This window comes from Serinus canaria, chromosome 2 (genome assembly GCF_022539315.1).
Source record: "Serinus canaria isolate serCan28SL12 chromosome 2, serCan2020, whole genome shotgun sequence".
NCBI classification, from domain to species: domain Eukaryota; kingdom Metazoa; phylum Chordata; class Aves; order Passeriformes; family Fringillidae; genus Serinus; species Serinus canaria.
In genome coordinates, this window is record NC_066315.1 from 135820591 (window position 1) to 135848385 (window position 27795).

General features: G+C 34.3%; 1 protein-coding gene across 3 annotated transcripts in view; it reads right to left on the reverse strand.

Annotated features, from left to right (window-relative positions):
* The window catches only part of CSMD3 (CUB and Sushi multiple domains 3), a 579290-nt gene that overhangs the window by 475726 nt on the left and 75769 nt on the right, over window positions 1-27795 (reverse strand). For all 3 annotated transcript variants that reach the window (XM_050970810.1, XM_030234789.2, XM_050970809.1), the window contains exon 2: window positions 23898-24120. In XM_050970810.1, the coding sequence (XP_050826767.1) occupies window positions 23898-24120 (223 nt within the window). The remainder of the gene's footprint in view (window positions 1-23897; window positions 24121-27795) is intronic.

Here is a 27795-nt window from a genome sequence, read left to right on the forward strand (position 1 = left end):
TCTAGTCTCATCAAGGGAAGGATATAGAGTAATGAGAAGCCCAGAATTCAAAAGGTCAGGAAATGATTTGCTAAAAAATGGTGTAATTGCAATATTAGCATTTATTTAATGTTTTACTTATTTTTAGCTTTAAGATGAGTTCTATATAGTGTACCAGTAATTCACCATAAAGCTTATTTGCTGTGGAGACCACAAAAAGTTTTATATTTTTTTTTTGATTTCTATGTACTTGGTGTCTTAAACAGATACTGCAAATTGATGGGTATTATATTAATATATTAAGCAATCTTTGGAAAACAAAACAAAGTTAAAACCCCCCTGACTCCTCAATACAAAAGCCAATTTTTGCCATGTTACAGTCATGACAGATATGAAAGCCAAATGATAATAGTACTTACATCACATAACCATAAAAATTAAAAACATTAACAAAAGAAGCAAAGGCTCCTAAAGAGGTATATATTCACATATTTATATGTAGCACATCCTTACTTAGAGGGTGTATTTAGAAAACCAGTTCTTTTTTTTTTTGTTTGTTTTTTGTCATTGGTATCTTTATGAATAATATCATTAAAACAAGAGTAAAGAACTTATGTTAATATGAAAAGATGGATAATATGTAGAGAATATTTATGATTTAGGAAATGCATTTTTTATTTAATTAGGAAAGTATATTTTTGTTCTATAAATTAAAAAAGGAAACAAAATGCTTACATCTCCCAAACAGGCATATGCATAATTTTTAAATAAATCAATGTAATTGCATTTTTCTAATAGATTGGTCATCAACCAATAAATAACTTAAGTCATTGGTTAGGATCAATACTTTAAAATAAGCTGGCCTAATTTAAAACCAAATCAATAATTAGAATAAAACTTACAGTAGGTTTAGCTGGTATCTATTTATGTACTCAATGATTTAAAAGAATTCTGGGTATAAACATATACTCAGCTGAAGAGAAACACATAGTTATCCCAAAGTATTGAATTTTATGAGTGGTACATTGACACAGCTTAGATGGATAGTGGATTTCTAAAATGAGCACACATGTTACAGGCATAGTAAACATTACAGCTCCTGATGCAAAACAGATCATTATAGGAGCTGTTGGATACCATTTAGCTTTCAGCAGTGGGCCTTTTATAACCATCATTATGTTGCATTTAGTCAAAAAGGATATGCTTGTTTCTTTAATTTGCTTGCTGCACTTGAATTGATGTGAAGAAATTCAAAGGTGATATTTTTGGTTTAGTGGATGCAAAATTAATCAAAAATTTTAGTAAGTAAAATTTCAACATGCAAATATGACTCATTAAAATACTACAGATTTTTAGAAAGAACTGTAATTCATATAGAAATAACCTAATACTTGAGTATTATTCATAAGGCACAAAAAGGATATTGACCTCAGACCTTAAGTCTTATTTGTATGTTAAACTCTACAAACTGTCATAAGTGTTAGCTAGAATAGTGTTCATTGCCTTTTGAAATGAAACATAGCAAGCACATCATAACTGCAGGAGAGAGATGGCAGGTAAGCAGCAAAATACCTGTAAGATAATATATGTGCATGGATCTGATTGTCACTTGTTCAGATCAGTCTCAATGTCCAACTAAATGTTAGACAACTAAATGTCTAGCTCAGTACTCTGGTAAAAGTGAAACTTTAGGTGGAAAAATTATGCAAAATAAGCAGTCATCTCATTAAGCAGATATCAAATGCATATTAAACACATTTAAAATTTAAATTTCTTCTAGTAGCTGAAGGTTTTTATCTACAACAATTTTCCATCTTACATTGCATTTGCATATCTCATTCCATTTGTATCAACGTTTTTTTCAAATTTAAAATACCTAATGGAGTTATTCAGGTGACTCTCTATTGCTGCTTTAGATAATGTGAGATATTTGAAAAACATCAGCACGGAGTTGGTAGGTATGACATTGTACCACTGTGAGATCCGTGTGCTTCTGGAGAGATGGAGGCCCAGCAGGACATGCCTACATCTTTTGGTAGGCTCTTCAATTATTCCTTTATAGTCTACTTAGGCAGAAAAAAAAAAAATATGGCACATGTACTTCCTCGTCTTTTTCTATTTCTTTTTTTTTTTGGTGAGATTATCTGTTCCTTTTCTTCTTTCCCTTTTTGATTTTGGAAGTGTTCTCTGACCTCATTAAGAGATCCCATAAGTACTGATACCAGGTAGCCATGGGAAACCATGGCAACTAAAAGACAGCATCCACAGAGGTTTAAGAAAATATATTTTTTCTGTTTCAAGTCTTAAACACCCAAATTTTATATTGTGACATTCTACTTGAGTATTTGATTTTGATGATGCAGTTTAGCTACAGAGTGTTATCAAACACAGAGCAGTGATACAAATTTTTAAATGAATACACTGCATATGAATGAATAGATTTTCATTTTTTTCTTCCTGGTATGTCTAACAACCTTGCCAGGCACCTAACACCCACAGGAAATGGACACATTATGCATGTAGTGCAAGGCTACAGATGTTTCTGGGAGCGTAGGAAAAGGTTAAGAGGTATTTTTATTTATTCAATTTTTCTATTTCAGAAAGACCAGATGCTCATCCTGAAAAATTTATTGTATATAGAAATTCTAAAACTCCACTAGTAAATATAGTGAAATTAAAGATATCATTTGGAGACAGAATATGTATTCAGAATTTATATATTATAGCATGCAAAACTACAATGCTGTGTAGTTTCAGTAAGGTGAATCTGGCAATGTTTTTGCAGTCATCTCAGAGTATAAGAATGGAGAACAGAAACACCCACTCCCTTGGAACTAGAGAAAAGGAAATATGAGATATGTGATTAAATTACTCCATGTAGAACCAAGACTGAGGAGAAGAAAATCATCCCCATCATACTCTGTGACAAAGAATTAATTTTGCTGGTTTTTGCCATAATTACCCCATGGTGCCATCTTTATCCTCCCAAGGAAAACCAAAGTGGCTTAGGATCCAAAGGGACATAAAAAGCACCACAGACCACCACCAGAAAAAAAAAAAGGAGGTAGATTCTAGTAGAATTCTGTACAACTTTAACTGCATATTTTTGAATAATTAGTTGCTTTGAGTATGGGTGTTAGTAATATTACAGGCAGATTAGTAACAATAGCTGTTATATTCACTGCTATATTTATATTTTTTAGTTTTATTTGTTGACTTCTTGGTGAAATAAGACAGATTTTCTTTGAGTCCTCAGATGTCTCTAATTACTTCGAGTGCGAGTGCATACGATTTCTTGATGTACAAAAAGTGGCTAAAGGGTGTCTTTACAGGTGAGAGAGTAGTTTTGAAGGATTCTGGGTCTTATGTGTCTTCTGACGCCATCCTCTTATTTTTTCCATAATGGAAAAAGTCAAATGGAGTGTCGAAAAACCCCATTGTCTTATGTACACAGGAATTTCTAAATATTCTTTCAATATTAATTAAAATACAACACATAAATTCTGGGCAGTAGTGATAATGTTTGAACCTATATGCAAATTTGTAGTAATATTTTTTGGCATTGTAAGTGATTGAAAATGACATGTCATTTCAAATATGTCATTTACAAGAGGGAATCCCCGTGTCTCTTCCTCCTGTACTATATTTTGTTACATGCTATAGATTCAGAAAAAGAAGGTACCTATATTAGCCAGTTGAATTGTTCTGTTTTCATTTTCTAAGTATATTTTAAAACACTACTACTCAAAGAGTAATTATAATCTCTCTATTTTAATCTCTCCCACTGTCTTTTCTTAATCACATATGACTTAATTTTAAAATGACAAATCATCTCAGATTTGTGGTTTCCAAGACTTTAGAGTTCTGACTGGAAATTTCTGCAGTTTGATCATTTGTTTTCTACTTTACTCTTGTCCTTATGATAAAACTTATATATCACTTTAAACTGCATGATGAACTTTAAACTCATCAGCTCTCAAGGAAGACCAGCTCCCAGCTTCAGAATCTAAATAGAGCAATCATTTCATAATTGGAAAGTTGAAATTATGGAAAGAAATCTTGATTAGTCACAGAAAAGTGCTCCTAGATAAACTGTTTACTTGACACTGTGATGTGATGAATAAGATGACTGTATTTCCTCTTTGCTTGTGTGTCAGATATTTGCTATTTGATATTGATTATGCTTTTAAATAGGTAAATCCTTTACAAGTATTTTAACAGCTTTTTGTATTATTTTGTTTTCTTTTCAGGTTCACAAGATTCTAGCTTTTCTACAGTGTGTTAGTTATTCCCAAGGAAAATACAGTTCATCAGGAAATATCCTCTTAGTTTGGATAGTATCCGAAAAAATTCACCAAAAAAGTTTTAGGTGAATAGCAGTCTCACTTAATCTCAATAAATTTTTGATTAGGTCACACAAACTTTACAGCAGGATAAGTTTTAGTCTTATCTGAAAGGTCCAAGAAATGTTTGTCCCTAATTTATGTAAAATTATGCAGAAACAGAAAGCATGTTAACATCTCAAGTTATCATAACTTTGACTGTAAAATTAAAGAGTGTCAAAGCCTGTACATTCTCACTATTAGTTGGATTTCCAAATAACTATTTATTCTTGCAAAAAGGAGAAGATAGATTCTGAAAAAGAATATGCACAATAAGCAAAATCTTAAGTATAAAAGTAGATAAAACAAACTGTTGTATAACTTCATTGAGAATCTTCCCCACAAGTAAAGGAAAACTTTCTGAAGACAAAAGAAATTTTATTCCATATTTAGCAGTTTACAGGAAACTGAAATATCTAATATTTTCAAATAACAAATAAAATATATCTAATATTTTTTCTTTTACATGAATGTAACTTTTCCTTCCACTAAGAAATTTTGGTCTTAATGATACATGTTTAAGTTGATAATCTTCAGAAAATATTATTCTAAAATCCAGAGCACATATACAAATGAAGCTTCTCCAACAGTGGATTTTTCCCATTAAGCTAGCTGTAATCCTTCTCCCAGGATATTATTTGTGGGTATGACCAGTAACTTGCTATCTGTTATTTATGCAGACAGTACCAGTCAATACTTAGCAAATAAATACATCTTGAATTTAGTTAGGTACTTTTGGGGCTTGGTTTTGTTGGACCACATACTGATGAATCCATTATTAGCTGCTGGAGTCCTGTCTGTGTGATTTTGTATTCATATAAACTTCTATTAATTTTCTAAGTAGCAGATGATTAGATTTAACATCTGACTAGCCTGATGCTACACTGATTCAATTTCCAATTTAGTGAGATCTTTTCCTTGCCAGATACTTGTTTAACATTTTCCCACTAGCTCTAATTATTATTAAAAAAAAAAAAAAAAAAAAAAAAAAAGCCCTCAACAGAAGGGTTTGCTTATTTGCATTCTCTAAGATAAAAAGCATGATCTTCTCATTCAATTTGTTGCTGCATTTGCTGTGGCCAGCATCTACTCAACTAAAATAGCAACATTCTTCAGTATTTTATCCTAACTGCAAATTAGTTTTCATCTAATACTCATCAAATATTTTTTTCTGAGGACCATATCCCATTATTTCTACATGTCATGGCATTTTCTTTTTTTTTAATCCCAAGATATTAAAGAAAATATATGATTACTTAATAAAGTATGGATTTTAAATATTGAATTTATCAAATTTGACATCCCACATTTTGGTTGTTAATTTTTTTTGGTTGCCCTCTTTCATGGGAATGCAAAATCTAGCATCTCTTTCTTATTCAATCTGTTGTGGTTTTTTTCCGGTGTCGCTTCCATAATAATTCATCAGACACGTAAGCATCTGTGCTGATTTTGACTGGGGCAGAGTTAATTCTCTTCACACTGATTATTATGGGCTATATTCTGTATTTGTGCTGAAAACAGCGTGATAACACAAGGATGTTTCTGTTCCTGCTGGGCAGTGCCTTTGCTGCTTCCCCCACTGCCACACTGGCGAGTGGGATGGGGGTCAATGGGAAGCTGGGAGGAAACAGCCGGGATAGCTGACCCTCAGAGCCGAGGGATATCCCAAACCACGTGGTGTCTTGCTCATCATATGGAGCTGGGGAAGAAGAAGGAAGGAGAAATGTTTGGAATAATGGCATTTGTCTTCCCAAGTCACCATTACTCTCATGGGACCCCACTCACCTGGAGATGGCTGAATGCCTGCCTGCCTGAGGCTGAATTAATGCCTTTTGCTTTGCTTTTGTGTGTGGCTTTGGATTTCCCTAATCAACTGTCTTTGTCTCAGTCTATGAGTTTTATCACTTTTATTCCTCCATTTCTCTTCCTCTTCCCACTGGTGGGAAGAGTGAGGGAGTGGCTGTCTGTGGTGCTTAGCTGCCAGCTGGGGTTAAATCACAACAGCATCTCTGATCTCTAAACAGCAAACTGAGCATCTACCAGTAGAAACTTTCAAAAGCTCTGAAAACTATTTAAGGAGCAATAGCAGTCATCCATAAATGGCAGTAAAGAGAAAAGCTAAGAGAAGCGAGGTAATATGCTTTTAAAAACTAAGTTATGTATTTCACTACCAAAAATGATAAAACAAACTATCTTCTATATCAATAACTACATCATTTAAATATCAACAATGCTTTTAAGTATATGAAAGAGTAACCAAATAAATTGTTTTTAAAAGTAAAGTCACATACAACTGTTAACTGGAAATATCTTTGCTTTTGAACAAAACCTTTAAAGTGGTCCAGAACATATTTACCTATGCTTCTCCTCCTTCTCAGTAATCTATATTCCATATACAAATGCTTGTAGATAATTTAGTTTGAGGTACATCTCATGCTATTGGATTTCTAGATCAAATTCCCCAGCCTAGTGCTCGAGATGCAGCTCTAATATTTTAGCATTTTTTTACTGTCTCCATATCCACTGTAAAGTAGATGAATGCCACAAAAGAAAGGAAATTTTGTTTCACTCCTGTTAATGTTTTTTCCCTTGCATTTTACCAAAATAAAAAAGTTTTAATATGGAAAATAGGAAAAATATATGTGCAACTTACTGTAAAAAAGATTGCTTGGGTATAAAAAATATTCATTTCACAGAACTAGATAAGAGGATATCAAACAAAGCAGGGGCAGTTCGGAGGTCAAAACAGTTTGTTTGGGCTTTATACAGTTAGATCTTGAAAATCTGCAAGAAAGGAAGTGTCTCAGCCTTCTGGGCAGTCAGATCCAGTCCTTAACTGTTCAAGAGACACACTATATCAGATTCAAACTATTCTGTGTGATAATAGCCTCTGTCACCTGATCTAAGTAAGAGACCTAAGTGATCACAAATACCCCAGGGGAGAGGACCTTGGAATTCGAACAAGCTTAGTCTGATGACACATACCAAAGTCAGAAAGTGTTCTTCCAGTGATTGAACAGGTACAAAGAATTGATTGCCAGGATTCAGGCTTGTTTTAAAAGCTGTAATCTCTGTAGAGTTCTTTCTCACAGTCCTTATGATAAATAAAGTCATAGGAGCATAGAAACCTTTGGGTTGTACAGCACTTTCAAGGGTCATCTAGTCCAAGTCCTTTGTGATAAGTAGGGACATATTCAGCCAGAGGATGCTGCATAGAGCCCCAACCAACATTACCCTGAATATTTTCAGACATCTACAACTTCTCTGGGCAATCTGGCCCACTGTTTCACCACCCTCACTGTAAAAAATGTCTTCATTACATCTAGTCTGAATCTAGCCTCTTTTAGTTTGAAACCATTAACCTTTGTCCAATTACCACAGGCCCTACTGAGAGAGTGTTCCCGTCTTTCTTAAATGCCTCCCTTAAGTACTGAAAGATCACAAAAAGATGTTCCTGGAAACTCTAACTGGGGGGAGGGAAAAAAACCCAAATCTTTGTTAGTACTGCCACTATTTATTTATGATATAAATTTTACAAGAGTATTTTTACATCAAGTAGGTGTACAAAGTGCAACACGTACTGCATTAATTGCCCCTTGATTGAGTAGATTGTCCCACATTATTCTGCACTGGTGTGGCCTCAGCCTGAGTAACCTGTGCAGTTTTGGGGACCACAATAGAAGAAGGATATAAAAGTATTAGAGGGAGCATCTACAGGAGGGAAGCAAAGATGTTGAAGGGCCTTGAAGAGAAGCCATATGGGGAGAGACTGAGGTCACTTGGTCTGTTCAGCCTGGAGGAGACTGAGGGGAGACCTCATCATAGGCTACAACTTCCTCATGAGAGGAAGAGGAGGGGCAGACGCTGGTCTCTTTGTGGTCATCAGTGACAGGACCCAAGGGAACACAATGATTCTGTGATTCTACTTGCACACATAGGCATCCTACTTTCTTTAGTTTACAGGATATGTTTGGGGTGGGTTTTCTGAGTTACTTTGATTTTTTTTTCTTTTTTCAGATAGAAAATAAATGTTTTTCTAGAATGAAGTTTTACATTTTTTTAAAAGACAATATTTTAACATTAGTACATCACAATATTTCTTATAGCAAAATAACACTGTTTACATCTTACATATGAATTTAGGTTTCTGAAGATTTGGGAACTGTGTATCTAATATGATGGATAGCATCAACAATATTTCCATGATTATGTCTTTCTGATGACTCCTTCAACCACCAGAGTAAAACTAATATCCCATTAACTCTTCCATGCACTGTCCTTTTCTCACATCCATGTGTTATCCACCCACCTATGCAACTGTGCCTTTTTGAGCTTTGAGCAGAAAAGACCGTATCCTAAGAGCAAGTTCAAAGAATCACAAGGGTCAAAAAGTCCTCAAGCCAAGTGAGGATCATATAAACTCCAAAAGAATTCTGGTGATTTGGATCACAATCACTCATGAGAGCGATCAATCACTCACTTGTTATATACGCACACTTATTAATTAAACTGAAATGTGTCAAACTAAAACTGGTAAGATAAAATTTAATTACCTGGTTGAACTAGTTGTCCAATTAATTCAGAAAGGGATTGGGCATGTAACTAATAAGTAAATTCAGAGTTCAGCAATATATTCTGATAGAATTGCTAAAGAAATTAATGGGATATGAAAATCACATAATTCAAGAAATCAATCAATTTTTAGGCAGTGAATTAGACTGAGGCTCTGTAATATGTAAATTTCATGTATACCTTGGGTTCTGGCATAAAGGTAAGATCTCATCTTAACCCAGGAATTTTTTCATCTTATTTTCTTCTGCTGTCCTGCTTTTGAGGGGGAGTGATGGAGTGGCTGATGGGCATCTGGCAGCCAGCCAAAGTAAACCCAGCACAGCCTCTAATGTTCTTTCTTCCACATCAGTTAAGAACAAACATCTTTTAAATCTCGGGAGTGGGTTAGAAAAGGATAACACTTATCTTCTAAGTAATAGACAATTAAGTTCAATTCTCTTTAGAGTTTATGTTTTTCGATGTGTTTGTGGGCATTCATGTGTACACGTTGAGAAGTTAATAAAGGTGTTGAATTACAGTTGAGAGTATTGCAAGATTGGACTGCAATATCCTGGTAAACTTCATCTTATCTTTGGTCTTTCAAATTTCTTTCTAAAGAAACAGTTATTTAGAATCAGGAAGAAAGTAAAAAATTTAAAGGATGCCTTAAGTGTATTCCAATTAAAATATTAATAGGAGTAACTCCTACAATTTTTATATGTCTTTTCAATTGTTTTCAAATAAATAAACAGAATTTAATAGTCTATAAAACAAAGCAAACCTAAATGAGCAGAAGTGGCCAACTAGATTCAAGTTTTGCTCTCAGTGAAAAGAGTAATAAAAATACACTTTGTTCAACAAGTCATTAACAAACTGATATAAGATTAATGAACTAATTTACTTTTTGTCAAATGATAATTTTTTTCCCTGTCAAAATGCAAAACTGCTCATGCAATCTATTTTTTTAAAATAATGATCATAGGTCAAGGCTGAACATTGTTAATTGAACAGCTGCTTTGAACTAAACAATAAAGTACTCATCAGGTTCTGGTATGATCTTCATATTCTGTACAAAACATTTTTCTAAAACCTGCCATCATCAGTTATCAGTGTAAAACTTTTATTATACAAATCTCCACTATTTTTTCTACCATCAGAAAAGAAACATATTTTATAAATATATTTTCTAAAGCATTCAATTTTTTTTTAAGACATGAAACTATTTAGAATAAATTCAAATCATAAGTAAGAAGAACCAGATATCACAGTACCATACAAATAGTCTTTTAAAATCGTTAGGATGTGGATTTTCTGGCTTCTTAGAGAGAAAAACTGTTAAGAACAAGACATATCAAGACAATAGCCTTTAGAGAATTTGAAAGCATCCTAGGTCCTTAAAGTAACTAGAATTAAAAAAAAGAAAAAAAAATTAAGCAAGCAGTACAAATTTTTTAACCATGAGCATCTGGAACATTGTGACAATATAGTTTACTGTCCTGATCTTAAAGCTGGGTGAAGATCTATGGTATATTTTAGCAGATCTGGGAGCTTTCAAAGCACCAAAGGAGAGGAACTTGCTCATTCCAATTTTCCCAGAGTTTTAACACTGACTTCACACTGGTTCTAGTCATTTGCACCCTTCTCTCTGAATGTATTTAACCACCCTGATAAAGAATTATTGCTTTAAAAATAAACCTGAGTCAATTCAGTTAGCAAAGAGAAGCATATCCTCAAAGTGGTATGCCTGGTGAGTTCCAGAGCCAATGGAAAAAAGAGAAGGATCACACAGCCAAAGTCAGAGGAACACAGGAGATGGGTTTGCTTCTGTGAGTGACAACAAGCTCTTAGATGAGTTGGACTATCTTTTGTAACTTTGCCTTAATGTGTGAAAATAGCACAATATGGAAAGGAGAGATGCCATCTTTGGCTTCTCACCATTGTAGGTGCCAGGAACTTCCAGAACAGCTTCAGCTTATACTAAATATCTGTATCACTTTGGAATTCATCCATGAGCAAAAGGCTTGTGACATTATCACCACACTCTTTCTTTCTGTTCTGGTATAGAGATAAATTTGTAGTAGCAGGCCATGTAAAAGAAGACCAACTATATGCATATATTTTAGAATCTATATGTTTTTTAATAGAAAAATTCAGCCTTTTAAAACAGAGTAATGGCAACAAATAGAATAAAACCAAGCGATGCATCAGCTAAATTAGCTGCAATACCTTAAAAAAATCCCAAGCAAACAAAAAATTCCATGGATTTTATTTCATTCATTTTCTTCCAGAAAACTTTCACTGAGTCAGAAACAACTTACTTTTCTCACAGGTCCCTGTTCACTTTAAAAGAGAACAGATAAGGAGAGTATACCAGAAAGAGCAAGAGAGGGAAGGGAGGGTGCTGGAGTAAAGGTGTCTCTCCTCCAACTCTGGATATATCTATCTTTACACTCAGAGGTCTGGAGCAGATGGTGTTTCAAGGCAGAACCTGAATCCTCTGCAGTGAGGAAATAAGTATGAATAAAGTCTTTCTTTTTGACCACTGTGGTGGGAAATTAAATTCTGAATTTCTCTGAAATGACCTTGGGGTTTGGGTAGGTAATGAAACAACAAAACAGACAATCAAATTAAATACAAAATAGAAGAAAAGAAAACCAGGTTGTAATGGAAAATATTTTACATTTACACATCTAACATTCAGGAAAAGACAGATCTAAAAAATGGTTGTTGAACTTGAGGTGCTTTTTATCCCATCAAACCAGAAATGTGACCCTATAATGATCTTTACAAATGCAGTGAAATAAAGGATTTAAAGTAATGTATCTATTACATAAGTACAATTTATTTTCTATATAAACATAATTTAAAAACATTCAATTTTCAGTCACATAGAAGGTAAATTATTAATTCTATATTGTTTACTACATATGAAATACTGTAGAAAAACTTCTAACAGGAAAATGAAAAGCATTTTTAAAGAAAAGCATAATAGAGTTTAAAATAGAAGATAAGCTCCCACTTCCAAGGGAGAAAAATCTAAATTAAAATTTGGACTTTGAGAACATAGAAAATATAACAGAAGTGTGTCAGAAAATATAACAGAAGTGTGTCAGGTACCTTATTCTAATCTCTATTTTTCATCATCTTCTAATAACTGATTGAGTATAGAAGAAATACTTACAAAAATGTACAAAGAAATACCTTAATTTCAGGAAATAGATTTTAAAAGATTCTGTTGCTTTTGCTGAAATCAGATAAGAAAATGCAACTAGTGCTTGTCTTTGTATTTAGGATTGGATAATAGCCATAGGCAAATAAAATGCACATCTGTAAACAGTTATTGGACTGACAGGTGTACAATTTTAATAAATGGGTTTAAATAAAAAGAAAGTTGTAATAGAAATATGAGTCCACTTAGCTGATCTATTTTGCAATCATCAGAGGAAAGGTTATCTGTGTTATCTTGGTTCCATATCAGAGCCATAACTCTGACATTAACCAAATCAGATAGCAGAGTAAACAAGACCTTAAAAAGGAAGAAAATGTTACTGCAAACAGGATATCTCACAAAGAAGAAGATGAATTGGCTACCCACAATTCATTCCAAATTAAAGAGTTAGAGTTGTTAATTTTTAGTACTGTGACTAATAAAGACAATGAAAAGCCTACATAGAAAGTTTAAAACTTTTCAATTTTCCTTGCATTTTATTTGTATTTCTACATATATAAAGAAATACGCTTTATAAAAATGCTAAATATAACTTCTCCAAACCACTGCTTTACATAATACAAAGTGAGAAATCAGTTCAAAATTATTCTTTAAGCAAGCCATTTAACAAGGCATAAATTGAAAAAGGGTTTTTTAGCACATTCAAAGTTGGTCTTGCTCTGAACATTTCTTCAAAATTTACTTTTTAACTCAATATCGAGAATAACTGGGCACTACTCTAAATACCAATCTAAAAAGATACTTTGTTTAAGAAAACACATTTTTCTTAAACATAACCCCAGCCAAACATAAAGCACAATAAATAAACTTGTTTGCATGCTGAAGCTTACAATTTATTTTTTTTAAAAAGTAACTCATGTTTTTAATTTGGCTACTTCATGGCTTACTATCAGCTAAAAAATTTCTTACACCTGCACCTCTTAAAACAGTGTTAAGAGCCACTTCCATATATGTCTGGAACACATTAGCATAATAATGAAACCTGGTGTTACAGCATATATATCAATAACTTAGTGCAGTTCTGTACAACAAAATGTTTAGACAAAATCCTATGTCCAATAATAGACTGGGAAAGAATCCAAACAAAGAAGACTTAATTTCCCTAGATAACCATCAAGAAAACCTGAGATTCAGAAAGATTCAATCTACTTCACCCAAAACATAAGGGAAAAGGTTGAAAACCTCTACATAAAATTGTCGAATCATGTTGAATGCAATTCCAACTTTCAGTACACCCAAAGCTGAAAGCCTACCAGCATAATGCTTATTACAGGTGCAAGTATGAGACTCAGAGAGAAAAGTTCTCCAGGCAAAGCCATATGCCTGATGTTCTTTCTAATTAGTGTATATGTAAATACATACAAACAAACATATATTTGCACAAAACCTCAAAGGATTCTTTTGGCTTTCTTCAGACAGACCAGTTAAAATAGAAGGATCATGCCTTTTTTCAAAGATAATAGAATTAGTGTATTCATACAGGAACCAATTGTTCAGGGTTTAGTTTAGTAAAAATATAAGGTTGTTCCAAATATATTCTGATTCAATTACCAACTTCATAAGGGATTTTTATTGATACTGCTAACTGCAACAATACAAGGTGAATTTAGCAGCTGGTTTAAGAGTTACCTTTCTGTCACGTAAACAGGTCTAACAGTTAGACAGCCCTGTAATAGAATGACACTTTCCCAAAGACTATAACTTTCTGGGACAAGACTCTTATTGTGATCATTCTTTTCCTTTCTATAACTGAAACATAGATGAAAAACTAATGGCCACAGAGAGTGCTGGCAGGCTGTGTTACAGAGTATAAATGGCCTCCACAAAATAATCAGCTTTTCTTCCTAGGTTGTTTCAAATGCCATGGAGCAATCTGGCAACACAAAGAAAAGTGTATAAATAAAATTTTTCTTTCTCAGAAATGACCATACTCATCTCACTATAAACTGGCAAGTGCACTCTTCATATATAGGTTGTTACCAGTTTAAATTAGTTACCAGTTTATTCAAAGAAGACAAATAATAGATCTCAGATGCAGTAAAAGAGGTTTTTCTTGCATTCTATGAGAAGTAAACAAGTTAGTCCAATACCCATCAGCCAATTCAAAGCAGCCAAACTGGCCATCCAGTTCAGAGAAAGATATCCTATGGAAAGCTGATAATTGGATAGTCTCTTCTAATGTCAGTTATTAGAAAGTTACCTCCTCCTTCAAATGTAGCCAAAATTTTAATTGGTTGCTTAGGTTTCATTTAGTTTGGCTTTGTTTGGTTTTGGGTTTAGTTTTTAAATCCTTACCATTTAATTTTAGATTTCTTTTCTAGCTAACTGTTTTTTCCAAACCTGCAAAACCCTTAGCTTCTTTGTAGTAAGGTAAGCATAAATTCAAGTGACAAGTAGCACCTTGTCCTGACAAGCATATTCTTTTATCAGTTTTAATTATCTACCTTTCTCTCTCTATCAGTGTCTAGACTTTTAACATCATATAAAAATATCCCTAAGAGTACAGAACAATTGATATGTTCTTTCAGCTTTGCATTCATAAGAACAGTGCCAAAAATTTTATTACTTCAATGTATTTTTTCATAAAGCAAACTTTTCAAATTTAAAAAAAGCTCCTCTTTTTAAATGATTTGTCTACTCAGAATCCATCTCAGAGCTAAATATCTGTTTACCAATATATTTATTCTGTTACATTTCTTTAATTATCTGTTTATCTTATCTACAATTTTTTCTGTATTTATTGTTGTGTCCCTATCAATTTTCAGTTCAAGATTCCACATATCTTCTGTTCACACAGTTTTATTTATTTTGCAGGATTTTGGCTGTTTGTGCTGTGAAAATTTTCCTAGTGAGAATCATTTTGTTTACTATCTCATAGTTTTCCACTTTGGTTTCTGGTTCTTTCTTTCCTTTTTTAATGGCCTTTGTTCTTTCCTTCAACTCCTTTGGTATTTGTTCCTGTTGCTTTCTGTATCCTTATCTACTCATTGGCCTTTGTCTAGGATTTATACCTTTTTTATTTTCTCTTTCTTTGTGAAAGGAGAGTATAATCCAGTTGGTTTTGTTCACTAATCCCTAAATTCTCAAATGAAATTCCTTTCTTTCTTCTCTTTCCAGGCAAATAATGGAGAAATATAAAGAACCATGGAGCTGCTGAAATAAAAATCACTGTAATAAGAGACTTGAAGTTGTTTCCAAAGTAGAGAATCCCTAATTTGATCCTAATCAGCTGACAGTATCTGCTCTGGTTGAAAATTTGGACAAGAAGTGAACCATGATGAAAGAAGAAAAATGTGTATTCTTAGGGCATAATAAACAGCCTTAGCTGAAAAAAATCAGAGCTATGGTTGATAATGGAAACTTTTTGAGGTACAGTACAATACTGGAAACTTTTTGAGGTACAGTACTTTTTGAGGTAAAATGATTCATTTCTCCCTATCAACAAGTACTGGTCTTCAACAATATCCAAAAAGATGTAAACAGGACAGTGAAAATGAAAGCTCTCTATGTTTCAATTGTCAATGCTAGTGGTGAATGAAGACTGCAAATATTCCACTCTGACATGTCCTAAGGCCCTAATAACAAAACAGTCAGAAAGAGCTTGTTGCTGGCAGACTTAATATAAAACCTCACACAGCTGACATTTTTTCTTTATTTTATTAGTAGTCTGCTAATTTGAGCAGCTGTTATATATTAGTAGATATAAAGTACAGAATTAACTTGGAGATAGATACTCCATCTGCTATTTAAAATGGCAATAATCTAAATGAACTGAAAAAATACTCTGTAAGGTTCTTTATATGGTTTAAGAAGGAACTGTTCATATGAGAAACAACTTAAAAAGACAAAAAAGGATACATGTACAAGAAGTAAAATGGATCTACATACAATAAAGTTTGGATTCAGGAGGGAGAATCAACACACCCTCACAGTATCTGACCCAGACAAGACACTGGCTCCAGCTCTGGCCACCCTGCACTACATCTTGTAGTACTGGAGATCATCAAAAGGGAGAGGAAGTGGGAAAAGACAGAGCAAGTAAAACAAGTCTTAAAGTCAGGAAATTCTAGAAGTGGAAACCCTGACATAGCAGAAATGGAGGAAGAAGGAGGCAAAAATGTGGGCCTGTTTTTGACTTCTGGTTTTGATGAGAATCAGTATGAGAAAGGGTGGAACACTTGCTCTAATAATAATATATGGTGAATATATAAAAATACATAATAGCCTAATAGATTCAAGAAATACATAAGATAGGGAGTTTGGCTGGGAGATAGTAAAGGATCCAAGATACATATAAATGTTTATAAAGAAATATGGCTGAATTTCTAATGACCAGGAGAAGGAAAGGGTCAGGGTTAGAAAAAAATGCTTACTGGAGCTACCAGGGTGGTATTAGTTGACAGAACAATGTTAACAGAATAATCTAATAGCTGACACAGACTGATATCTACTGAAAGGAGAAACACATATGTTCCAGAAAAAGAAATGCAAAAGCAAGCAGAATTATTAAATGAGGACCCTGGAAACTTCTGCTAGTGACAACACTTATTCTTTTGCTAGCCTTTCTTCATCAAAATTTTGTAAGATAAAGTTGACAATTTGGCACATAAAAGATGTAAATTGTAATTCTTTCACTTTAAAAATAGAAAGTTTTAAAGGCAAAATCTAGTCTTCCAGAAATATATTCTACCCCTTTTAAAACTGGGCATGGTTAGCATTTAACTTAGGGCTGTTTATTTTTAGGTAACAACATGAAATTAGGAATGTATTCTTGATTTTGCTTTGGATTCTGTTGGTGATTTTGTTTTGACTTGGTTTTATTTATCCAATGTTCTGAATGGTTTTCAATTAAAATTTAGATGTAGAGAAAAGAATGGATAATTCTATTATTTCAAAGCTCCAAAATAATAATAATAAAAAAGTAAATTATTCAGAGAAAACATACCATAGATTTGTGATTGGTTTTAAGCTAAAACACAGTGTTTGCTCATGTTGTCAGTAATGCCTGGCACATTTATTAAGGAGAAACAGATGTCTGAGAAGGTTTTCAGGCCAGGAGTGGAGTGCCCAGCTCACCCATATGGGTGTTCCCTCACCAGCTGGGGAAAGCACTCCTGCTCTTTGTGTGGTCCTGTAGACCACTGAGACAGGTCTGACTCCTATGCATGGACAGACAAGCCAGTCTGGCTTCTTGTTCTGGCATCTTTGATGGTTTTCCATCCCCTTCTTAGTTACCATAGCCTTGCCCCAGAGTCAAGTAAACAGACAATTCATCTACCTGCAACTGAAACAATATTTAATATGAATGAATATTAAGGATTAATTGTAATTTCACATGTTTATACAGTAATATTTTTCCTCTGCTTTTGCCAAAGTTGGACCAAAGAAATTAAATTTAATTTTACAGTCAGTATGAGTCTGTTGGTTAAGTACCAAATTCAAACCTCTGGAAGTACTTGAGTGAGGAGCCAATACCAAATTACATTTAACACTAGGAGCATGCTGAAATTTTTAAAGATCTACTTATTAATCTACTGAAAATGTTGTTTTCTCTGAAAGGGGAGTAAATGTTAAAAATGTAGGCATAATCAGGGAGTCAGATGTTTTAGGAGAGCAATTCACCAACAGAGGAAAGGTAGCAGATGTCTGCAGTAATTTCAGTTAATTTCTCCTATTCAGCTCAGCAGGACTGATCAGGTAACCTGTACATTTAATTCTTGGTGGCCTCAGCAGAGAGTGTAGATGAAAGGATGATTTATCTTGCTTAAATACAAGAGATTAAAAACTATGAGTATTAACTCCCCTTTTAAACACTATGTTTAAAGCTTCCTTCCATTAAAGTTCCTAAGAGAAAATTAACCACGAGTCACAAGAGAAAAGATTTTAATATAATTAAATCTTTGGACACAGTGATGTTATCAACATTTAAAAATATCTCTGCAGATACATGCTGATCTTGCAGTCTCTCAGAACAAGGAAAATATATATATATTTATTCAGTGATCAAAAATTCCATTTTGTGGTAGTTTCTCATAACTCCACTTATATTTTTTTGTAAATAAACATATTCATAGTTTTTTCACTTATGCAAACAAATTAATCACAAATGATTATACCATTTTTCTAACAGCAGAGCTTTCTAAACTTCTGCACCATGTCTGTCCCTATGACATGCTGGAATTTTATGATGATATTTACCACAACATTATGGTAGGCTAATAATTTTCTAAAAAATTTTATTTTTCACTTTGTTAAAAATATAGTTTCATCTACTAAAAAATTGCTTTCTGAGCATAAACATATGAAAGATTATTTTAGTCAACATACAGAGACAGAAATATACTGGATTAAATGCTTCAACTTAGCCAAGAACAATTGCAGAAGGGATGCATTTTAGTCCTCTGTCTAAAATAAATCTGATTTCATTGATTTCAATGCAATGGTAATTTGTTATGAATATTTAACAGAAAAAAAAATTACTGGTTAAATGAATTAACTGGTTAAGAACTAGTAAATTTGGAAATATATATCCTTGGAATTGCAAACAGAGTTTGGGAATATAGTCACATTATTATTCAAATATTTAAAGCTATTTTGAGTACTACACTGCAAACTAATTATAGAAAAAAAGAGTTTTAGACAACTGCTGAGTACAACACCTCTTTTCAAATTAGTATTTCATTCTAAGCACCTAACTCCTTTATTTAAATAAAAAAAGAAATTACCAATATACTTTTTGATATTTACTGACAATATATTATGTCTTATACTCAGCAATTTCTTTTCAAGAAAGAAGAAAACAAGATATTATCCAAGCTGCAAAGTAAAATAATTGCAAGGAGTAGTCAGGGTTCATATTGCCATTCAGTCATCCACCTACATATGCACCATATCACTGCCACAGAGCAAGTGCTTTAAAACTAATATTGGTTTCCATGTGACTTTTCAAGGACTGACAAGAGAAGTACACAATGAAGAATTCATATAGTTTGGTCCATCCCTTTTGCTTTATAGGCAAATATTAAATAATTTTCTCCCAGATTCTTTTCTGCAGAGTCAGGACCCTGAGAAAACCAACAACCCTTCCTGGCCCTAGCAAGGCTCAGCACTGCCACCCACCACTGTCCATGGCTCCTGGGCCTGTGTTTCAGCCCACCTGAGGCATCCTGCTGCAGCTCTGTCCCCATCCCTGCCTCCAGCCTGAGCCTCTCCACCCTCCTCTGTGGCGAGCCCTGGGTCCTTCTGCTCCCAGCTGCAGCGCCTGGAGGGACCCCAGACCTGGCTCAGGCTGTGCAGAGGCTCTGCTGGAGCCTGTCAGAGTCCCAGCTCTGCTCTCCCTGCCCAGCCCCTGCCAGGCTGTGCCTCAGCAGGATCTCCTTGGCTCCTGTGCCTCCGTGCAGCTCTTTTCCCACCACTCCCCAGTACAATGAGTTATGTACAAGTTGCACTAAAGGCTATTTTCACAACAAGCAAAAGGCATCATCAGATGACTCCTACTGGCTTTGCAAAGCAGTTGATTTATGTGATGCTTTATTGGTTCAAGCACACCTTCTGTATACTTCATTAAAGCATGGGATTTCTTATCACTAGTGCAAAGAAAACCCTTTTTTCTCAAGCTGGGCACTCAGAAAATTGAAAACATATTATAAGCTTAGCTGAAATGATTCTTCTTGTGCCACATAAAAATGATAAAGATGGAATTTGGAAAAAATGGAACAGGAGTTTTTAATCTGGAAATGCAACACTTTTATCTAGAACAGGAGTTGGAAATATTAGCTACTTACCAAAATAAGGACTAAACAATGCTTTTAAAAGCAATCAGAATATCAAGCTCTGATTATTTTTTTTTAATTTTTATTTTGATGGGAACTAATTGTATAAATGTGAAAGAAAGGGTACTCAAAACTCACAAATATGCATTCGAGGGGCAACAAGAAACCTCTAAAAAATAGACAGTTACATGACCCAGAAATACTCCCAACTATGAAATTTTGCCAAAAGCTTGGTTCAAATACAGGAAGAAACACTTTCTTTCTGCAAGTAACCTTTTTTTTAGGTGATTACAAATATGATTTATGAGAAAAAAATGCATAAAGTTCAGAGTTTTAAGTAATTCTGTATGTACAGTTTGAAACAAAGATTATAATGTGAAATATAGAATCAAGCATACAGTAACACAACGATGCAAGTGAAATGCTGACTACACTTTCCATAGTGGTCATATCTGACATGTTTCTTTTCCATTTATTATTGTTTATCTGCCATTTGAGTGCCAGGGAAATCAGTTAAAAGCTGCTGAACATTTGCTCAACATGCAATTACATGAAATGTAATTTCAGTAAGATTTAATTCTGAGGAGACCAATTAGACAAACGACAAATCACGATGAGGAGGGAGTCAAAGGTGATGAGATTCACAAACAGTTGAACTGCAAAATAATTTCATTCATATAGACAGTTATTCCACAATATTAAAATAAAAAACAGAAGTACTGGCCTTGTCTATCCAAGACATTTTTTTAGCTGTCTAGTTATGTATTTTTTTTAAATACATATCCCTGAAAATATTTTTGCCTGTTACAAAATTAAAGGGAGGGTGAAAAGTGTAATCTGATTACACTTTCATTCATGTCACTAAGTAAAATGTCAAAATACATTGTCATGCTAGAAGGATGGTTTCCACAAGCAACTGTACCTCAGTAAAACTTCACTTATTTGTAAAAAAGAAAATTTAAGGAAACACCACCTTGTTAATTACTACAACAATCTGAGAAAATAAATGTCACTATGAAAGATTCAGTAAAACGTGTGTAATTTCACTGTCATGCCTTCAAAATTTTAAAGCCAATTCACCCAAATGTGTACTATTCTCCCACACCTACACACTGAAAAGATTTTGTAAGTCTTGCAAAAGTAGTATATTTCAAGCCTTATATTGAGGCTTAATCATCTTTTCCTTTTTAAGTGCTGACTGATTCTTTTCCACATAACTTCTTACACTGTTCTTCACCAGAATCTAATGGCATCCTAAATACACAGTACCGAAACATTCAAGCATGACAGGTTTTCTTGACTTTCTTCTGAGTTATTAAAAAAAACCCATATTCTAAACCTCCAGCACTGAAGAATTAATTTCAAAAGAAACTTGCATACATATATCTATAAGCATATATGCTATCTATGTATCAATACATACATACATACATACATACATATATATATATATATATATATATATATATATATATATATTATATATATATGAATGTATGTGTTCAAACAAATATATATAAAAAATTTCGGCAGCTTGAACAGGACATAAAAATAGTTCTGCCTTTACAAGATATTATTTTCATCTTCCTTTTAGCCACTATCTTCATCTGCTTTCCCTGATGCTTATTTAAACTGTAGTTCAGTAAGGACCATTGGTTCCTAACTGGAATCACAGTTTTATTCTTTGCATTTGAGCAGACCATTGTTCACATACTGCTTGAGACTGCAGTTTAGAGTAGATTCACCAGCTCAAGTTTCGACTGACAGTGAGGGCTTTTTCAGGCTCCAACATTTGAGAAAATCTCAGTTTTATCCTTTGAAGAGTGAATAGAAAGGAGAAAAACTTGTGGAAAACAGGTCTCAAATCTTTTATCTGTGGGCCCCCTCTTTCCTGCAGCTGATATCAGAATTGCATTCAAGCACTCATGAAACAGAAATGAAAACACAGAAGTACAAAGGAAAACTATTTCATTAGAGATGCATCTCTCTGCATCTGCTGACTGTTAACTATTTAAGAGACTTTATATCCCGCACAAATTTGAGATGTAGAATTTTACTCTTCTAATTTCCTTGTACCAAGTTACATATTCCTTTTAGTGATCAGATGCCAGATTGTTATGCAATAGTTTAAAAAAAAACATTACCAGTTTATCAACACTTACCATAAAATATTATGACAACACATCTCTTTCTTTGAGCAACATTATGCAAAGTAAAATGAAACTGGATGTTCCCTGATTAGGAAGAGGTATTACATTCTTTATCACAGGATAAAATCATGGAATGGTTTGCTTTGGAAGGTCACTTAGTTCCAACCCCACTTTCATGGGAAGGGACATCTTCAGGTTACACAGAGCCAAGACTTTCCTGGGCAACTTGTTCCAGCATTCTTTATACAGGATTTCTTCCTGATATCCAACCTCATGACAGATCCATGAATTTTAAGAGGTTGGAATGGACCTTTAAGATCATTAAGTCCCAACCCCCCCAGGAACATCTCCCAGTAGACCAGGTGTCTCAAGGCCTTATCCAACTGTCTTTGAACACTGACAGGGCTGGAGCATCCACAACCTGTTCCAGTATCTAAGCATTTTCACAAAATATTTCTTCCTTATACCTAACCTGAATTTCCCCTCTTTCAATCTGTACCTATTCCCCCTTGACCTATCACTACAGTTCCTGAGGAAGAATCCCACTCCAGCTTCCCTGTAGGCCCATTCATATACTGGGAGGTTGCAAGTCTCCACAAAACCTTCCCTTCTCCAGGGTGAACAGCCTCAGCTTTCTCAGCCTGTCTTTGTAGGGGAGGTGCTCCAGTCCTCATCTGTGTTACAGGCTCACATCCAATTTTTTATCTACAAATATCCCCAAATCTTTCTCTGCAGGACTGTTCTAAATTCATTGATCCAGTAGTCAGTATGGATACTGAGAACTGACCAGGATGCTACACTTGGCCTCATTTCATTGGCCCACTCCTCCAGCCTGCTGATGTCCCTCTGGATAGCATCCCTCCCCTCAAGCAAATGAACTGCACCACTCACCTCCGTGCCATCTGCAAACTTGATGAGGCTGCACTCACTTCCACTGCCAACATCATTAATTGAGGTATTGAATAGTATTTGTCTGAATACAGACCCACTGAGGGACACCACTTGTTGCTGATTTCTAATTGGACTTTAAGCTGTTGAATGCAATGTTTTGGGTGTGGCCACGTGGCCACTGTGTTATTCATCAAACAGTCCACCCAATCAAATAGAAATTTCCATCCTTTAATAACAAAGGTGTTGTGTGGCAATGCCAAAGGCCATACAAAACTCTAGGCAGATGACAAATTGACTTACAGAAGTCAAGGTAGATGACAGTAAGGATAACTAGCAAATGTATGAGTAATACATCTATTGGTATTATAGAATTATTATCTATTCCTTAAGCTGCAGCCTTCCAGAACTTAACATCTAAGGCTAAGACTCTGAATTTGGCTCTGATAGAAAATGTTCTGTGGCACATCACCCTTTTGATATCTCAAAAGGATTTTTTCACTTTTGTAAACCCTTTTCGTTAGAAGATGTTCATATACAAACACACACAAAAAAAAAATTACCTAGTCTACCGTAATTAAATTTTTCCTGATCTCTATTAAAAGCCCCCTGTTTCAAAGACTACAAAAGTTCCACTGCTACTAGATTACGCAAACTGAGACCTTCACAAACTCATACTCACTTTACATTAAATGTATCCATGCTCATATGCTTCTTAATTAATTATATTTTGTTAAAACAAATTGTATGAGGGCTAGATTAATTTCAGCCATTACTTTAGCTAGAATTAAAACATGATATACATTTTGATACCTAATTAATTAGAGGAAGTTCACATTAAAGACTAAGAAAGAATCCATAATTTAAAAATATTAGCTTTAACTATTTTATCAATTATTTTTTATTTATTACTATAAGTGAGATTTTATTAATATTTATTCTTTACCTTGTCCTAAAGTTTGCAGGGTGAGGATGCCCATCATATAATGACAAATAATCATATTCTTCTTCTAGAGCAAATGACTGAAAGACGATCTGTATTCTGTTTCTTTCTTCTGCTATTATAACCCAGGTACAGTTTGCACCATTTGGATATCCATATGGGAAGCCAGGGCTTTCTATAGTGCCATTGAGTCCTTTTAAAGTTCCACCACAGGTATAAATAAATCCTGAAAAAAAATCAAGGAAAAAAGTTAGTAATCCATATTTATATCAACCTTCAATAAATACATTGCTACAATTCATGCTTTGTGAAAAAATATCAAAATGTTTTTTAGCAACTACTGCATTTAGAAAGGTAAAGCCCATGGTTTTTATAGAAATGCTGGCCACTTAATGCAAAACAATCCCACCTACCTAACAAATGTGTTTTCCATACTGTTTATCTAAAGACATATGGTAGCATCTTTGAAAATAAATAGAACAACATTTATGACTAAATTTGTTTGCTTATGAAGCATAGTATTCACATCGATTCCCTTTTTCTTGTCAAATGGAAGAATAAATAAATTTTGGATGCAGGTCTGATACAGGTGGAACCTATTACCTTGTGCTTTTCCTCCATGTATTCTGGCTGTGGAAAAGACTAAAAGTCTATTTATTATGGACAAGCTTTTCTCAATCAATAATTCTGGGTTATGAGAACTCTGTATTTAAGGGCTCAATCTGAAATAGCCATCTGTTGCATCATTATATCATCTCCTGTAAATATTAACAGTTTACATGCTTTGCCTGACCCTACGTGGATGTTGTTTCACTGCAGTGATCAGGTAAGGCCCCAGAGCTGCTCTCTCACACAGCACATCCACTCCCTCCCTCCATTCCCATAGTGGGATGGAGGAGAGAACAAAGAGCAACAGTGAGAAAACTTGTGGGTTGAGACAAAGACAGTTTAATTTGTGCAGCAAAAGCCGTGCATGCAAGCAAAGCAGATGGAGGAGTTCCTTGGCTGCTCTGGCAGGGGGGTGTTCAGCCACCTCTGGGAAAGCAAGGCCTACATCAGACCTAATGGTTACAAGGGAAGGGAAACACCATAACCCTGAACATGGTCCCTTCGTCCTTCTTTCCACTGAGCTTTTACCACTGAGCCTGCTGCCATATGTTCTGGAATATCCCTTTTATAGGTTAGGGATATCCCAACATGTCCCCTCTGTGTCCCCTCCCACCTTCTTGCCCATTCCCAGAAGTATGAGAAGCAGAGGAAGCCTGGATGGTTTGTAGGCTGATAAAATGTTCAGCATTGTTTTGGTCACAAATTTAAAACAGAAGACCATAGGATCTACCAGAAAGAAAATTAAGACTATCCCAGCCAAATTCAGTACAGTGGGTCAAAGCTGAAAAGTTGTCCTGCTGATAGGTCCTTTGTAAAATGAACTTTCTTAAATGTCAGAAATTACCCCTACATCCAAACTCTAACTTTTCTTGGACTATAATAAATTTATTTTCTGTATAGAAAATCCATTTCCTTAGAAAAAACAAGGGAACGAGAATAATTATAAAAAGGCCTTTCCCAAGTCACTGTCCACTGATAGGGCAGGTCCTTTTCTATACTTTTGTTTCAAGTTCTAATGATCAGTTAAGGCAGTTCCTAATTCTTTTGGGACTTGAGAATATTTTTTATTTTCCACCAGCTTTGTAGTCTGAATGTAGAGCTGAATCCCCTCTCCAGGCTTCCTGCTCTCTTATCCCTTAAATATTAGATCAGCTCTCCTGCTTTGCCTTTTGCTACCCTGAAGCCTCTCTTCCCCAAGAACGCTCAGAGCAAGCCTCCTCTTCTAGTGGAGGCATTTCATCTGAGTGAAAGCACAAAGCACTGAGTTGCTCTTTCACAGCAACATGATGTACATTTCATAACAAACTACAAACAAACAAACAAACCACATGCCAACTCTTAAATTATACACACATGTATATATTTGAGCTCGTTAAATCATCTTCTTCATGGCACATTCACAAGCTTGTCTTCATGTTGAGCATTTAAATGTACAGAGGCCTCTTTCCCTGAAGTACTAAGCAGAAATCTCTTGAGATTTTACACTTTCTATTGCTATTTGTGCTTTCTTGACAGAAAGAGTAGCATTAATTTTTTTAATCTCAGCTTTTCCACATACATTTACAATGGTGAGAAAAGGTGCCTCTTAGGAAGCATGACTGCTTTTGAAATACAATTCTCATCAGTGTATCATAGATATATAGGACGAAAAGGGAAGGGAACATATTCTTAGAATGTAATTAGGGTTTTGTTTACCTCATCTGACATGTATAGCAAATTTTATCTTCTACTGCAAGTTGCCTTAAAGAATTCATTCTCATACCGATGCCTGCACAAACTTCATTGTTAGGAGTCTGTTTTATTTATCTCTTTCTGCATCTCCCTCATATGCTTGAACTATTTTTAAATCCTCTTTATGTGTTATTATTTATTATTTAAACTCAGCTGTTTTATTTAGCACTTTTGGAATACAGTTTTGCACAAGACCCTTTGGAAAATCAAGCTATTTACTCATAAGACCTACATTCTAGAATTTAACAGTTCTTCCCAAAGACAATCACTGTAATAAGTCTTTTTAAATAGCTGTATGCACATATTTATTAATCTAGCTTTTCCTAGAAATCTCTTGCTGAGGCCTTCTTCAATAGAGTTAGAGAAAAAAACTTAGAGACTTGAAAATTAAATAGCATACACTGTTAATTTTTCATCCATCTCTACAGACCAAGTGTGGAAAGTACAGTATAAACTTTGACTCAAGATCATAATACTGCTCTATAATTCAGAACCTTTGTTGCTGTACCTATTTCACAAAATCTTTCAATTACATATGGACCCTTCTGTTAATTCAATACAAACTACAAAGAAAAACTCATCTATAATAGGTCTACTTTTACCAAAATAAAATTATATTAAAACCCCAGAAAACAAAACAAAAACACAGGAAAAAAAATCCTACGAGAAAACACCAACCAAAAAACCCAGAGCTGCAACTATGAGGGAACAGTCTTGTGCGATAACATGCTACTTATTAAAAATTATAATGCTTCATACTCAATCCAATAATTAGTCCTATTCATACACAGATATGAAATGTAAACATCCATGATATATACAAGTTCCAATTACTCCTTTTGTTCCATATTCACACTGTAACAAAAGAGAATTATTCATATGCTGCAAGATGATACAACTTGGATGTTTCTCAGAGATGACTAGCAGAATGTAGCACAGCTATGCACGTGTCAGAAGACACACTTTTAATTCCAAGAATGGAAAAAACGCCCAAATGAACCAACAGTGAAGTTTGATTTTGATAGGTCTAGTCTTTTAGTCTGTAAAATAAAAAAATCATGCAAACAGAATCCATGTGCACAACCTGCACTTTAATCTCTGCTTTCATATGTTAATTCATTCTGTGATGCTCTTCACCTTGGCAGTCCAACTTGGGTATGATCAAAATAGACAGCGTGCATTAACTGAGTGGTCTGATCAAATGTGGAAAACATGACATTTATTTTCAAGAGGTAAAATTCATGCTGAAATAACTAGTAGCATATACTGTGATCTTTCTCATTTAGATTTCAGAACCAGCATTCCAAGCAGAATTTACTTGCAAACTGCTTTTCATTAGGGGATGGTTTTATTCAAAGCACATAATAAAGAATTTTGAAAAGCTTGAAGTTAGAGTAGAAAAGAAAAATTCTTGTTGAAATAAGTATGAAGATGAACAACACCACTCATGAGATTCTCTTAATAGCTAGTATGATTCAAAGTTTCTGCTGCATTGTTTTCTACCAGATTTTAAAATTCAGATGTTTAATTCTCATCAATTTTACATGGATAAATACTTCTT